This window comes from Kwoniella dejecticola, chromosome 7, assembly GCF_000512565.2.
Source record: "Kwoniella dejecticola CBS 10117 chromosome 7, complete sequence".
NCBI classification, from domain to species: domain Eukaryota; kingdom Fungi; phylum Basidiomycota; class Tremellomycetes; order Tremellales; family Cryptococcaceae; genus Kwoniella; species Kwoniella dejecticola.
In genome coordinates, this window is record NC_089307.1 from 32,360 (window position 1) to 47,328 (window position 14,969).

Consider the following 14,969-nt stretch of genomic DNA (forward strand, 5'->3'; position numbering starts at 1 on the left):
GTGTTTCAATTGACGAAAGATCAAAGAAGTATTTAGAGAATTGACAAGGCGAGTAACTTTACCAAATACTGTATATATCTATATGAGAAGGTTTAGGCATCTTAGAGTCTACTTATCGAACGACAGAAACGACTTTACTACCACCCAAGCCGACTGCACTCATGAATTTGCCTGCCAGGGTACCGTTCTTCTCCTCCTCAGTGATGAATGGCGGAGCGATCTTGCCTCTCTCGAATCTTTCTTCGGTGATGTCGAAGGTCTTCGGCAATCCTTCATCCCATTCGCCAGTGGTCATGAGCTTAGCCAAGTACTTTGTGCCCAATGCGATCCTGGCCATTCCGTGGCCTGACAACAATGGCATCGATATCAGTATTGTATCATGACACTAATCGAACAGATCCGTGTACCGAAATAGTCAACTCACCGTGGAAACCAGCTGCCATGTACATGCCTTCTTTACCGGGAACAGCACCGATGAGAGGTAAAGTATCCTTGGTGGCGCATAGCATACCTGCCCAGATTCGCATAGCTCCTTCTCCGGGTGCTTCGGGCCCCCAATCTGAGAAGTTATTCTTGCAGTAGTCTCGCAACCCTGAGGGATACCTCGGTTTCAGTGCTTGATTCAACAGCGCGGTAAGCAGAAGGCGACAACTTACACTTCGCGATGCCCTCAGCGACATAGGCATCGTCGTCAACGTATAGTTCTTGCTTGGTCATCACGCCTAATTCGTGCGCAGCAGCATGGTGCAGACCCAAAACCAGACCATTATCTGGGGTGAAGATCAAGTAAGGACCATCTTCAATTGTGTAGGAGTTTGCGAGGTATTTGGAGCCGGAGTATGATAATGGAGGAGTAACGTTCGCAGCTTGGGCTTGGAAGGGGACAAGGCTGGTACACAAGAATCAATTATAAGCGATTGCGACGAAAAATATACGCAGGTTGCGAGCGCAGAAAGATGTTCCAGAGGACTCACTATTCAGCGATTGGACTCCCTTCGAAAAGATGAGGCGTATGAGCATTAGTGCAGAATATGACTTCTCTAGCTTTGATAGTCCCCTTGTCGTGTACTTCCAGCTCCCATACGCCATCCATCTTCTTCGCTGATTGCACGGGAGCGTACGAGTATAGATCGGCTCGACCCGTAGCGATAGCTGCCTTCATATATGCTGTTGCGAGTTTATGGGGATGAACGGAACCGGCGGGACCCTTGGAGTAGGCTATGGCATTGTGGATCCGGGTTGCCTAACATTGATCAAGTCAGGGTCAACGAAGTTACTTCGACAGCGATGTGAAGGGGATATAATTTGTGTTTTTAGCCTTGTGAAAATGCCAACTCACCTTCTTGGCTTCCTCTGCGTTCTCATTCCAATACCACTCGGGCTCTGTGCCCTTGAGTTGGGGGTGTTTCTCTCTCGCTTCTACCCATTTGGCGTAGTTCTCTCTCATTTGGGTTTTGGCAGCTTCGGAAATGCGGACTGTGATTGAGTCCATGTCAGATCAGCTTGCCAGTGAGGTTTGCCGGATTAGGTTTGAGTCCTGACGCACCTTCGACCTTTTCACCTTTCCAAAAATCGACATCCCACTTCTCGTCCTCGATCGTCTCCGTCACATACTCCAAGACCCTTTTCTCGAAATCGATCACTTCTATAGCTTCTTCAATAGACAGTCCAGCTCCTCCTTCGCTCAATGGATCAGTGAGCAAAGTAAGCGATCCGAAAGAGTATGGAGCACAGTGTCCTCCATTTCGACCAGCTGTCAGATGAAGGGGAAACAGCAGACCGAGATCAGCTACAAATTGTACTCTGTAGGGATGATTTTCACTCACAAGCTCCAGATGCGAGATCTTTGGCTTCCAACACAGCCACGGTCTTTCCATCAGCTACGCCTGGTCTGGTAAGGTGATAGGCCATGGTAGTACCTGAAATGACCCTATCAGTCTTTTTCCACTGATCGCAAGGGAGAAACGGGTGGAATCGAGACTCACCGGCCATACCGGCACCAACGACGACATAGTCGATGATTTCGGTGGGTAAGGGTGTTTCCTTGTTATGATTGTACAGTGACTTCCTACCTCGATTCTGAGAATACAGTATCAGCTCAATTCCGGAGGTATTGACCAGCAAGAAACATCAAGACTCACGGTAGCTTGCCAGTGAGATACGGTCGATACGAAAGGTTGAGGCCACTTGGACATGGTGTCTATGGTATATCAGAGCGATTATTGCCTTGTCTAGTTCGTGAATGCTGAGTGTGATTAGAATATAGAAAGGATCGATGAACAAAACAAACAGATGGATAGACGGTGAAGATAAGTTTATGTAGTGGCCGGCCAGCAGAGCATGAGATAGATGGGCTAGCATAACATCCGGAGTCTACCTCGGTTTAATCCTGAGAGATTCGGTTATTTACGGGAAGAGGCGTGATACCAGAGGAGATTCATCGCTTTCACATCGCAACATCGCCGGGGACTAGACGCTGCTTTGCTTGCTTGTGCATACGCGAGGGTATGGGAGTTTTATGAATAAGCCGAAGTCGATAGACGTGCATGAGTCTGGAAATGCACATGGAACCCGGTCTCCAGCCATAGTATAGCTTATCGTTCTTTGCTTTGCCGAGGGTTTTACCCACTTTCAAATTCACGGATACAGCTCAATTACGTAACTTGGATGTTGATCCGTTTTCCCGCATACAGTCACAGTCAGCTCTTGATGCGAAGTCCAAGTCGATGTGCACGGTGTCAATGTCCACGATGACAATATCTATTGTCGGACGTCATTCCAGAGCGATGAGGCTGGGTGGTACGACGGGATAGTGAGAGACAAGCGATGATGTATCAGGGGTTACTACTGGGATGTTTCTGGATCAATCGTCTGATAGTATAATGCCACATCATCATGTCTGAGGGTGATTCCCACAAATCCAGACCATAGATGGATATCATCGTCATGCCATCATGCCACAGCTACGTCATATAAAACCATTCATCCTATAAAGTTATATGTATGCAAGAGATATCTCAACAAGATGCATATCCTCTCATTAATCAGTATACTACTAGACGAGTCAAGCACACGTAAAATCAGCCAAAAATGTCCAACATCCCATCTAGCGTACCGGAAGAATACAGACCAGGTTTCTTACCTCCGTCCATAGCCAAACAGGCTCAAGATGCCTTACCAGGTAAACAAGTACCCCTCGATCCTGCTCCTTTAGATGATGTCTTGGCGGATGGAACCAAGTACAAGGCTGCTGGTAAATTAGAAGGAAAGAACGCTGCGATCACTGGAGGAGATTCGGGAATAGGTAGAGCGATCGCTATCTTATAGTGAGCCATTATCCGAGCCTCGAATTCCGATCTTTGCCTTTCTCCCAGGGTTTACTCCATATCAAATTCGAGATAGTACGCAATCTTTCTCCAGCTTCATCTGCTTCGTATATCTACAGTCCGCTTCAATCTTCTGGATGCTTGTAATTTTCTTTCGCCTTGACATTCACATACATTACTGCTTCTTCGTCGAAAATGCTCAACTTGAATGACTGACTTTTGTCTTCTCTCGTAGCGCCCTCGAAGGAGCAAACGTGTTGATCCACTATCAACCAGCCGAAGAAGAGGATGCGCAAAACACAAAGGCGTACATCGCCAAAGTCGCTCCCAAAGCTAAAGTCGAGCTTGCCCCTAAAGACTTGCGAGATGAGAAGGGAGCTTTGGAGTTGGTCGAGACTATCAAGAAGTGGAGTGGTAACCAATTACACGTTTTGTGAGTGTTCAACTTAAGTCGAAATCCACTTCAGTCTGATTCTACAAATGTGATATCAAGTCGTCATTGATCGTTATTGATACAAATATTTGCTATTATTCTAGGGTAAACAACGCTGCTACCCAAAAAGAAGTCGAGCATATCGAAAACCTCCCATCTGAACAATGGAGACACGTATTCGACGTTAACATCCACGCCATCTTCTACTTGACCAAAAACTTGATTCCGATCATGCCATGGGGTGGATCGATCATCAACAACGCTTCTATCGTACGTGCATTCCCTGAATTATATCACCGGTCGATTGCTTTTTGCTGATCTGAGATCAAACGCTGTCAGAATCCCTTCGTAGGACATCCTAAACTTCTTGATTACACTTCGACTAAAGGAGCGATCGTTGGATTCACTAGAGCTTTGTCAAACCAGATTGTGAAGGAGAAGGGTATCAGAGTCAAGTGAGCAAAATCATCACACATGCCATTCGAGCATAAAGCTGACGTGATCATCATTGCTCAGTGCTGTTTGTCCTGGACCTAGTGAGTATCTACTCGTTCGATGATCTTCCACAGTGTATGACTAACAGTACTCGCAGTTTGGACACCTCTTATCCCAGCCACGATGACGAAAGAGTCTCTGGAGAACTTCGGACCAAGCAGTGAGTATCTTGTTTGACTCATCAACGGATCGAAGCTGATACATTCGATCCGGTGTAGCTCCTATCGGCCGAGCAGGTCAACCAGTCGAAGTGGCCACTGCATTCGTTTTCCTCGCTAGTGCCGATTCGTCATACTTCACTGCTCAATGCTTCCACGTCAATGGAGGTTCGGCTTACTAAGGTTCTTATCTACGAGCTTCAGCCTCAAGATTGAGAGGCATTGATTGAGTCTGGACCATGTAGCATAGTGCAAGAGAATGATAGAAGCATGAAATGAATTGTAGCGAGACGAGCCTACTGTCATTCTGAAAGTGCACCACGCAAAATTGACACCATATAGCATATGAGCCCGTCAAAGGTGGTCGCGATCAGAATATCTGCGTGCTTCTGAAGGTTGTCATAGAAGACTCCGTAGGTCCAGTTCACAACAAAGGCGAAGTGGCGACCTGTGACGCAGCGTTGAGTCGACCGAAGTACCCTTTGTCCAACTTTCCTTTCTCCGCGATCCTACAGCAGAAGCTTTTCCGCGACAGATTGTACACAACAATCAGCCAATGCAGCGAGCATTATTTCGCATATTTATACGGCCAATTGCACGTCATGAAGGGCTTTGTCTTTTTCCCCCGTCATCAGCGGACCCAGCAACTCATCGCCCTTTGACTTATAACGGGAGCTTTCTACAAAATATGAGCCAAGATACGAGACGAACCTATCGTATATGTCAGGGGTGCAGCACCATGACGCCCAGGGCATCCTTTATGCCCGACGGCACCGAGACCACCTTGGGCTCAGTCTGTGTGAGTGGACCTTTCCCCCCAGCCCCTCTCTCCGACCCGCTTGATCACTCAATGCACGAACCGGCAGCTGATATGATGGAGTGTCGTGTTATGTAGGAGCAGGTTGTATATGAAAAGGCTCACAAGACTAAATGCGATACATGTGGTGGCCGAACTCGCCGCAGCGTTCTCAGTTACGAGCCTAATCTGTGTGTGATGTGTGTGTGAGTGTCAACCTATTCACAATGCAGTCTGAGTATGGGTACCGACGAGTAGACGGCCCTCCCATCGTGGGGACATCGGGATTCTGATACACACTGTGCGGTCCCTGTAGCAATACCCCGATACAAAGACGTCGCAAGGATCACGACAAGCCTCGCAGCGGGGGTATGAGCCTCGAGACGTCGATGAGCATACGAAAGACGTCTGGGAGCCTAATCAATCCGGAGGCTGGGATCGATATACACGACAATCAGATGGCACTTGGACTAAAGCGCAGTAGGTCGCATGTACCGAATCTAGACATCGATTGTGGTAAGAGATGATAGTCAGCCGACACATAAAGGCGACTGTCCGTTTATGTCTACTCTAGCTCGCGATTCTCGCCGATGCATGAACCGTTTGTTTTCTTGATCGATGCAGGGGAGGTGTACTCTTGACGGAATGGTCACATCCACTTGTCTCATCTTCCTGCAAATGTACAGGTCTGCCAAGTTGCCATAACCACTTGATCGGGCTGGATGTGAAGCCTCGATCGTCACGGATTGTAATAGCCACCGTTTGACACAGACCTTCGGAATCCTGTCTTTAGAGGGACACAGACGTGCGCTGCGATGACCATAGCCAGGCAACCGAGAATGAGGCTGTTTGGCTTTCCTACTGGCGTGGCCGGTCGCACCTGATCGTAAGATCACTTCACATATTCACGCAGGCTGAGCATCCGATCAGCGGCTGAGGTAACCTAGTCTAGCCGCTGTCTTCGGCCGATCTCTGCTGATCTTCTAAGAGCAGCTCACGAAGGGAGTCATTCTTAGGGATGTCGCACTTCTGATCTTGGTTTGACTCGGAGGAACTGTTAAGCATGGGTATCTAACCAGACCGCTCGTGCCTGATTCGCATCGTACTCTGTCGATCAAGAAGTATGTAAGCTACGATCGGCGTCTTCCGTTTTGCTGAGCCAACTATCGGTATACTTACAATGCATCGGAGCAATGCTGTTCCCCCGTCCGAGGCATCGCAAGTATGTAAGCTGATTGACATGAGGTGCGGTGTCTTGGTGATGGCTATGCTGTTCGGTTCCGAGGCGAGGTGAGGGAAAGCAAGGGAAGTGAAATACTATAAGCGGGGAACGCCTTGCGCGCCACCGGGAGCAGTGATAAACCCTTTGCTTTTAATCGTTGAAATCGAAATTCATGCCAGACGTTAGACGCGTCTACGGGGCCGAGCATCAGGAGGGGGGACATCACTTCTACCTATCCGATGGGACCTGAGTGATCGACAAACGTGAAGGTCAAGATACCTCTTTGAGCTTTTCGAGAAGAACATTACTGATTAAGGAAATTGTCACGGGAGTAAAGTAAACACGAGTCGTGATATCCGCAAGAAGGTCAGATCTCATTCAGTAATTTCCACTTGACATCGCTTTGAGTGACCGGTTGTCGATCATTCAATAAATCTCCGCACAACCGCGTAAAATCGCTCGCATTACTCTGCAGGTGTACGAGAGCTGTGGTTTGGTCGTGTCGGTTGGTTCGGTCGGATTGGGAACCGTTAGAATTGACGGCATTCCGCTCTTTTGGGAATGCATCTGAAAGGTGAAAATGTCTCGGACGAACCAACGACGCTGGCGATCATCAGGCACCAAGAACAAAAAGGAAAGCACGTTGACGTTGAAATATTCCTGGTCCTGATTCACTTTAAAATCGGATGTACTGCAGTAAACCGATCCGCTGCTCGAGCCTCCTGGTCGAGGAGTAAACCGAGAGAAAGGTGAAGATGAGATATCCTCAGACGTTTACCGCTTGTTCGGTACGGTTGGAAGCTGAAGAAATTACCCTTAAATTGACAATCCCATCTGACCTGTGCCTGTCGATCTGAATATCGGAAACCCTATGACCCTTGGCCGATATCGTAATAAACGAGACATTCCTTCTTGGACTACTCTCAGGCGATACGGGTTGTGACCGGCGGGATGCATTGGACATACACGGTCCGATTGCCTGACCGACTGAATGACTGAATGCAGTCAGAGAGTGAGTCACTTCGCTCAGCTCGGATTGAAAGCGATTGATCATCGTTCCTGCCGGTACGTACCCGTGGTTTAACGCTTTGGAAGCTTTACCTCCTCGTGTTGTCGCCCTGCCTGCCGTGCGGTCCTAGGGGAAGCTCCCGATGTGCCAAGATTTCACGGAGCAAGCGGACACAGGGTCAGAGTACTTTCCCGTCTATTTTTACGACCTGTTCGACTTCTGACCGGGGCGGATGAAGAAAAAATAATGTCTCAAGAAGAGGGCATTCCTCCGAATGAAAGATATATAAAGGGTTGAAAATCGTCTTGAAATTCCTATCCCCCTTCTTCACCCACAATCTTCTATCCGTCTTCCACTCCCAATCTCCACCTTCTCCAAGTCTTTTATTATTTCAACCTAGATCTGAACCGAGTCCAATCAACCAATCAACCAATCAAAATGTTCAAGGCTGCCATCGTTTCTTTCCTCGTCGCCTCTGCTGCTTTGGTCAGCGCGACCCACACCACCATCAACGGTCAAGATATCGACTGTGCCCAAGATAACTGTTACCGAGCGGTCGGACGAACCTACCAAGGTCCCCAAGTCTACGCTCAACACATGGCTTCGTGTGCTACTGCCGTATCGTGCCAATCTACCCCAGCTGCCGCTACCGCTACCACCGCCGTGACCGTCACCCAAGGTGTGACCACCATCTATGTTGAAGCCAACACCGTCCAACCTACCCCGGTCTCAGCCGTCCTCACCTGCCCTACCGCCGGTATCCCTTCGGACCAAGCTTCCCAGTGCTCATACAACTTCCAATCGTACACCAACGCTTGTCTGTGTAACGGTGTCTCTGCTACCACCTCGGTCGCCGCTACCCCTACCATCACTGCTACCATCACCACCACCGTGCCTGCTATCGTTTACGCTACCGGTGCGCCCGTTGCCATTGCTCTCTAAACGTACGTTCACTGAAGGGATGCGGTCGGCTACGAAACGGATAAGGAATGGAAAATCGTCCACAGGAAAGGATTGATTTGGTCTCTGCGAGGAAAAATCTTGGGCTCATTGGTTGATACAGGTTATCTAGGTCTTACACTTCCGTCATAGTTTTTGGGAAACTTGAGGAATTTTATAGTATATACGTATATGATATTATGAATGCATGGTCATTTCAACATTACAAGATATACATGCGGCATGAACGCGCGAAGTATTAAACATTTAAATACAACTGAAGCATGTGGGTATCATCGGTGCGAGGTAGTATTATAGTGATACAAGGTCGTGGACATCATACATCCTCCATCTCTTGCTGTAGCTGACTGACAGCTTTCTCACATCGGGCTACAATGTCGATATGCCTGATGATGGGTTTGTAGGAATGTTGCAGCTAATACACATTGTCAGGCTCGACTTCGAAATGGAGATGCGCAAGAAACTCACCGCAATCAGCTTATCGGCATTCCATAATCTAGATGTCATGGTGGATATGAACGAGAAGAGGTCTGAGACGGATTCCGTTGCGCATATCTCCGCTTCGTTGAGCTTGAGGATAGCAATGGCGACTCGGAACAGGGTCTGCAGTAGAACGAGCGAGGATGAAAGCCCTGTCAGCCGACGTCACGTGCACAAGCGTGATCTTAGGAGAGGAACTCACATCGTGACCTTCCACGAACGTGACATCCCAGACTCTGAACAAAGTCTCCACCGGTAAACAGTCCGTGAACAGACTCAGCCACCATCCGAAAGTCACACTGGCTAAGTCTACGCCTAATTCCTCTAGATGAAGATGTAATTTAGGGACGAGTTGAGCGACTAGATCGTTGAGTACTACTTGATCGGCGCGAGAAGCAAGTAGAGAAGCGGAATAGAAGTGTGGTGGAAGCAGGCGATCGATCAGAGACGTAAGGACCCAATATGCTTGCTCTGGAAAAGCAGGTTGATTAGGTCTCGAACATCATACCACAAATTGCTCTCACCTTCGTCTGTGTGAGTGAGCAGAAGTGTAGCAGCGAGCATCTAGCAGAACAATGAATGTCAGCAGACTGCTATCATGAGTGCGGCGACAACCGACTCACATTCATTCCTTGACAGCTGGGCAGTGTGCATTTGGTCAGCTTACGTGCACATGGAGGCGTGACATGGGCAAACCACTTACTATCCAACCGCAGGATTGTGCCTTTTCTTGATGCTCAGCGACAATACTGTAATATCATTTCAGAGACTCACCAGCTATAAGCAGTAAGAACTCTCCTCAACTTGGCTACACCAGGTCCGTCTCCGCCGAAGAAGACATTCCCAGGAAAAGTCCGAGATACATCTTTCTCTATATCCGCATGAACCGGTGACAGATCGTTCTTGTGCACCGCGAGGATCTCGGCGTACTCTCCAGGTACCATCAGATCTTTTGCCCCGGAGCATTCTGTACGTTTCGGAATGAATCAGCATTTACCAAACTAATGTGGTAGGAAAGAGGTTGAATGCGGTTTATCGAAAAAAGGTGAAATGAAGATAGCGTACGAAGTGAAGAAACGAGTGCGCGTTCAGATACAACGTCAGGAAAGCAGACTCACCTGCCCATACATCGCTCCGGTATTTCAGGGGAATTCCCTTTCTAACCAACCTCGTGAAAGCCTTCCAATCCTCATGACCGCCTTTCCCACCCATCCCCATCTGACTGATGCCTATTAAGCCAGAGCCCCACCTCAGATCATCCGATTTGAGTGAACTCTGACCGTCGTTCATATGTCTAGTCCTTCGTCTGAGGAATGTATCCCACTCCTTCTGCCGTTCTTGCTGTTGCCTGTCATGCACCTCTGTGAGCTGTTCTAAGAGACTCGAGACGGTGAGCCTGCTGTTAACGGAGGTATCAGGAGACCTGGTACTAGCAGAAGCGGAGGGTTGTAAGGATGTTGCTCCCCTTGAAGACACCGTGAGATGATCTTTGGCGGTCACCGGTCGAGCTGGAGAAGGATTTAAACTGATTAGAGTGGACGACCGATGACGATGAGTATCCACGGCTGAGGAAGAGCGGGATTGGGGCGGTGATGCACTATCGGGCGTTTTGACTCTTCTCAATGAGCGAGAAGATTCGGTAGACCGTCGCCGCTCAGGGATCGATGCTGAGTCAGTCACATCTTTTCGTTTAAGATTTCCGTTGACTGATTTTTGGGAACCGTTAGAGCCACGTCGCTGTTTCGCTATCCATCCCTCCGTCTGGTCATCCGCTGACGGGACCAAAGTTCCATTGAGAGACATGGGCGCCGAGGTACCAGCAGCCGAGGCATCCTTGAGCATTTTGGCATGTTGTATGTCATCTGCAGTAGCTATCAGTACAACTCCGCGTCTTGTATTCCCAGCAGTATACTCACATATAAAGCCATACCTGTCTGTCAACGGCTCCTCATCGCTCTCGAATCTGCTTGCGGTAGTTAACTTGGTCTTGGTATTCTGAAAGAATGAGCCTAGATTTTGCCTAGACAAAGTGACAGTCGGTGGCCGTATGTCATCAGGAACAATCGAAGAAAGCTCGACGGACGGTAGTGGGCGCTCTTCTGTCGGTGAGGTAGCTGAAGATCCTGAATGACCAATTGCGGCAGGTGCAGATATAGCCGTAGTCGGGAATGCGCGATTCGACGAGGTTCGGCTCAATAGCGAAGGCCTTGGTTCATCTGCTATACTGCTTATAGCCTTCGATCCACGAATAGTAGCGTTCGATACCGAAGAGATAAGCGATCGACCCAGATATGCTGTAGCAGCCAGAGCCTGGTCCCCGTATCCTGCTTGTTTGCCCTCTCTTGTCTTATCGGACTCCGAGACCGGGTATTGGCTGCCAATAGATGCTGCTCGACTTCTTGCCACGTCTTTGGACCGCCTCCTGTCCGAGACAGCATCTCGTGCGACAATTCCTTCGTCACGGGCATTTTCAACAAGCGAATGAGCCAGATATGCAATGAGGGAATTGGATGGGATTTCAGAGGATAGAAGGATTGAGGAAGGATCAGGCGTTATTATTCGCTACAGCGTACTCAGCTCTGAAACAAGCGGATATTTAGTGCAAAATAAGCACACTCACAGTCGCTTGAAAGATTGCTTTGAAAGCTGGACTACTCCCTCCATCTCCTTTACGCCAGCTTTCGGAATCGCTATCATCTGTATTGCTGTAAGCTAACGCAGACGCGGATGGACCAGGTTGATCGGCTGAACTAGTTCTTCCAGGAGTTTTCGGAAGAGACGATTTCTTGGCCCCGCTCCACACCCAAAGCCCGGATGTCCAGGTCGACCTATTACTTTTTGCTTTTGTCAAGCTAGTAGGAGTGTCGATGCCGCTAGGCGGATCTGAGACGCCATTGGCCGGTGCCGAAGTGTTGATGGGTGATGAAGGGAAAGGTACAGATAGGGATGAGGCGATCGAAGGAGGACGTCTAGTCCTCCTTGCAGACGGTGTTGGCGATAGGGACCGTAAGGACGCTTTATCGCTTTGCAGTTTGAGGGGACGTGAAGCCATTTCATGTATCGGGGATATGGATGTTAGGGAAGTCGATATAGCTTCGGTCAGGCCATCGTGAATCGAGTCCTATGATTGATCAGGAACCCAAAGCAACGCAGTCTTGTTTGGCAAACTCACTTGATCGGCTGACTTTCGTCTCCTGGTTTTACCCTTCACCGCGTTCTCCTTCTTCAGCTGGGTATTCTCCTCTTCCAGTCTTCCGATCACTTCCCTCAATTCTGCTATTGCTCGACTCAAAATCCTCAGTGGATGGTCTGAAGCGGGAAGAATTAGGTCATGCGATGGCGGAGATGGTGGAAAAAGAGGCGAAGCGTCCTCCGTCGGTGTATCAGCTGGCGGCGGTGAGCGGGTATCGTCAACGGCGAAGTCGTCCTGTGTGATAACGCCCGACGCGTCGCTGCCAGGCTGATCGGATGTGGATGCGACTTTGCGAAGAGAAGTGTCAGAGCCTATATACTGGCGTAGCTCTTCGTCTGTCATGAGATCAAACCTAGTATTGACTACCTGGATTTCCTCCTTGCTCAAGCTTTCTAAATAACCAAGCAACCTGGATCCAGATGAATCGCTTCTCTTCGGTGATTTGAATTGCTGAGACAAGTTGGTTTCTGCATCTTCGAGAACTGCATTATGATCCAAGGAAGGAGAAGGAAGGTTTGACCAGTGACCACTCCTTCTATTTGATGTGCTTACACCGAGTAATTGGGCCTCGCTTACCCCATTTCCTGATCTACGCGTGGGCCGAGTGGTGGAAATGGTATTCGCATGAGGGCGGTGAAACACTGGTGCTTGCAATTCATTCAGTTGCGAGCGATTTGCGATTGCCTGAGTACCTGGCAGCGATATGGACGGCGTAAGAGAAGTGCCAGCCAGACTAACGCCCGAGGTTCGACGAGGAATTGAAGGGTGCGAGGTGGTACTGGCCAAGGGGTGACTACGGGATGTTTCCGTTGAGCGTAATCTCGGCCTAGGCTGATTTGAGTCAGCCATGGCGATCTTGAGCGGCCTCCAGCTTGCTCATGGGATTTATGAGTCGAGTTAGCTTAGTGTTGTCAAGCTTCTAAGGTGATATCTGATGATGATGATGACGATGATATGATTGTGACGGACGGGATCAAATTTGAATGATGAACAACGCGATTGTCACAGTGACCAACCTGATCCTTCCTTCAATTCAGTCACTTCTTCTTCCTGCATAGTATACTCGCAGTATCAAGCCGCTCAACCTCAGCGACGATGGTGCGAACAGCGAAGCCATATCAAGTGAGCCCGGGACCATGCGTGACGGATGACATGTCACCTGCTAATGGACCTCCTTCTAGCGACCCGACCCATATCGAAAGGGCAACCCTGACGCGCCGGGATCATGGAAACATGACTTGCACGGCGCTGTCAATCAATCTCTAGCCTCAAGAATAGGCAAGAACGGATCATCTTCTTCCTCCTCCCCTTCATCTCGATCATCGCTGGCAAACCGGATATCGGGTGGACAAGGGAAAGAATTACTGCCAACTTCCAACCTAAGCACGAGATTACATGGCTTCGACGGGCCGCCCCCAGCAAATATCAACAATGCCAACGCAGGCATCGAGCTCTTACCGTCCAGCGGCGGTAGAAGACCGAAGAACAGCGGTAGGGGTGTCAACCATCAGAGTAAAGATCAGTTGAATGCAGCACTGGGAATAGGTGCTCAGCGAGTGAGGGAACGGCCCATTAGAGAGCAGATACAGGTTGATCGACCGCAGCAGCATGTGTCGATCATGGGCGCTGCGAGGGGTACGACCTGGGTGAGAGTGGAGAATTTGGCCGTGGGAACGACTGCAGAGGATGTCGAGGTGAGTGAGGTCGATACGTCATGGCTTGAATGCCATGTCGACGCACTTCATAGTTAATAGATAGTCCGCAAAGGCGCACGCTGACCCGACCGGCTGCTTCAGTCTGCATTCGCACCTTTAGTAATCCTGAATGCGAAGACAACGCCTCCTGCGAAGCCAAACACGGTAACAGTCGACCTAGAGCTAGAGAATAGGGCGGACGCGGAGGGTCTGATAAAGCAATATCATGGAGTAGTAGCGGACGGAAATACGCTTAGTGTGACAATCGTCAATCAAGGATTGAAGAGTAGGATGGGGATATTAGACCCAGCGGCGCCGGTACCAACCAGTGTACAGCAGCCGGCTAGGAGCAACAACAATGTTGGGAGGGAACTGTTAGGGTCGGGTTCGTCTGGGTAAGCTTACTTCTCTCGCTGATGGTCATGGTGTACTGTGCCTTGCCACCAAAGAATTATATCGACAATGGTCACCTTTGTAACCTGGCACTCGTGTCATACCCCTTCTTTGGCCTATGTCCGAGACTGTCGTCATGGGAAGTGATCGCTGATCTGATTCTTCGCCGGACAGAAAACTCTATTCTGATACCATTCTCGCTGCCAACCCGTCTTCGTCTATCATGACCCTAAGCGATGGGTCTACCTTCATGCCTTCGACCGAAGCAGCGGCTGCAGCACAACGATCCGATGCTTGGAGGAGGAATGCACCGTCATTAGCGGATAGGATGGGTGGAAGGCGCTAGACTCATGCAGCAGAATATCGGCAGGGGAAGGCGAAGAACACGATCGATTTTTGCAGATCTACTATTAATCTGTCAGTCATGGGTGTAGCTGGTATCGAAGAAAGTATTTTTTGTACAGTCACCATCCTCACATACCCACTCACAATCGGCAACAACGGTATGAGCTGCATATGTAGACACAACAGAGTAGGTCGACCAATACCAGATCAACCCTCCAGAAGATGCCAAAGAATGCCTGTCCGCGTCATCTGAACTCAGCTCGCTCCACTGCGCCAGTGAGCCGAACGAGCAACCAGCCGCAATAGTACCATGGCCTACCCTATTCCGATTTGCACAGATCCCAGTCGAGGTGTTCTGACCTAGCGATCCATGTGCACAACGTTTTGTTGGTAAGCTTAGCTTAGCGTGCATGTGGCTGTTCACTCGGATCCAGTATCCGAGGCCGAAATATGGCGTTCTTCGTT

The 14,969-nt window shown here is 49.3% G+C and overlaps 6 protein-coding genes across 6 annotated transcripts; 4 read left to right on the forward strand and 2 right to left on the reverse strand.

The window, feature by feature from the left end:
* Window positions 1-112: 112 nt before the first annotated feature.
* On the reverse strand, window positions 113-2,195 carry I303_105655 (uncharacterized protein; the record flags this gene model as incomplete). The annotated part of the gene is made up of 9 exons (XM_018408969.1): window positions 113-345; window positions 425-592; window positions 657-889; window positions 975-1,243; window positions 1,340-1,476; window positions 1,547-1,753; window positions 1,827-1,919; window positions 1,986-2,079; window positions 2,142-2,195. The coding sequence occupies 9 exons, from the start codon at window positions 2,193-2,195 to the stop codon at window positions 113-115; spliced, it is 1,488 nt and encodes a 495-aa protein (XP_018261241.1).
* Window positions 2,196-3,090: 895 nt separating this feature from the next.
* Window positions 3,091-4,594, forward strand: I303_105656 (uncharacterized protein; the record flags this gene model as incomplete). Its single annotated transcript, XM_018408970.1, has 7 exons — window positions 3,091-3,326; window positions 3,562-3,759; window positions 3,864-4,029; window positions 4,099-4,214; window positions 4,276-4,295; window positions 4,352-4,414; window positions 4,473-4,594. The coding sequence occupies 7 exons, from the start codon at window positions 3,091-3,093 to the stop codon at window positions 4,592-4,594; spliced, it is 921 nt and encodes a 306-aa protein (XP_018261242.1).
* A 557-nt stretch (window positions 4,595-5,151) lies between these two features.
* On the forward strand, window positions 5,152-5,692 carry I303_105657 (uncharacterized protein; the record flags this gene model as incomplete). The annotated part of the gene is made up of 2 exons (XM_018408971.1): window positions 5,152-5,211; window positions 5,525-5,692. 2 exons carry the CDS (start codon window positions 5,152-5,154, stop codon window positions 5,690-5,692), a joined length of 228 nt encoding a protein of 75 aa, XP_018261243.1.
* A 2,185-nt stretch (window positions 5,693-7,877) lies between these two features.
* I303_105658 (uncharacterized protein) lies at window positions 7,878-8,381 on the forward strand (the record flags this gene model as incomplete). Its single annotated transcript, XM_018408972.1, has 1 exon — window positions 7,878-8,381. One exon carries the CDS (start codon window positions 7,878-7,880, stop codon window positions 8,379-8,381), a length of 504 nt encoding a protein of 167 aa, XP_018261244.1.
* Window positions 8,382-8,715: 334 nt separating this feature from the next.
* Window positions 8,716-12,414, reverse strand: I303_105659 (uncharacterized protein; the record flags this gene model as incomplete). The annotated part of the gene is made up of 11 exons (XM_018408973.1): window positions 8,716-8,814; window positions 8,868-9,002; window positions 9,082-9,350; window positions 9,404-9,443; window positions 9,503-9,518; window positions 9,583-9,603; window positions 9,654-9,846; window positions 9,998-10,741; window positions 10,796-11,441; window positions 11,500-12,000; window positions 12,052-12,414. 11 exons carry the CDS (start codon window positions 12,412-12,414, stop codon window positions 8,716-8,718), a joined length of 3,027 nt encoding a protein of 1,008 aa, XP_018261245.1.
* Window positions 12,415-13,167: 753 nt separating this feature from the next.
* Window positions 13,168-14,505, forward strand: I303_105660 (uncharacterized protein; the record flags this gene model as incomplete). Its single annotated transcript, XM_018408974.1, has 4 exons — window positions 13,168-13,194; window positions 13,254-13,766; window positions 13,869-14,161; window positions 14,334-14,505. The coding sequence occupies 4 exons, from the start codon at window positions 13,168-13,170 to the stop codon at window positions 14,503-14,505; spliced, it is 1,005 nt and encodes a 334-aa protein (XP_018261246.1).
* Between the last annotated feature and the right edge of the window lie 464 nt (window positions 14,506-14,969).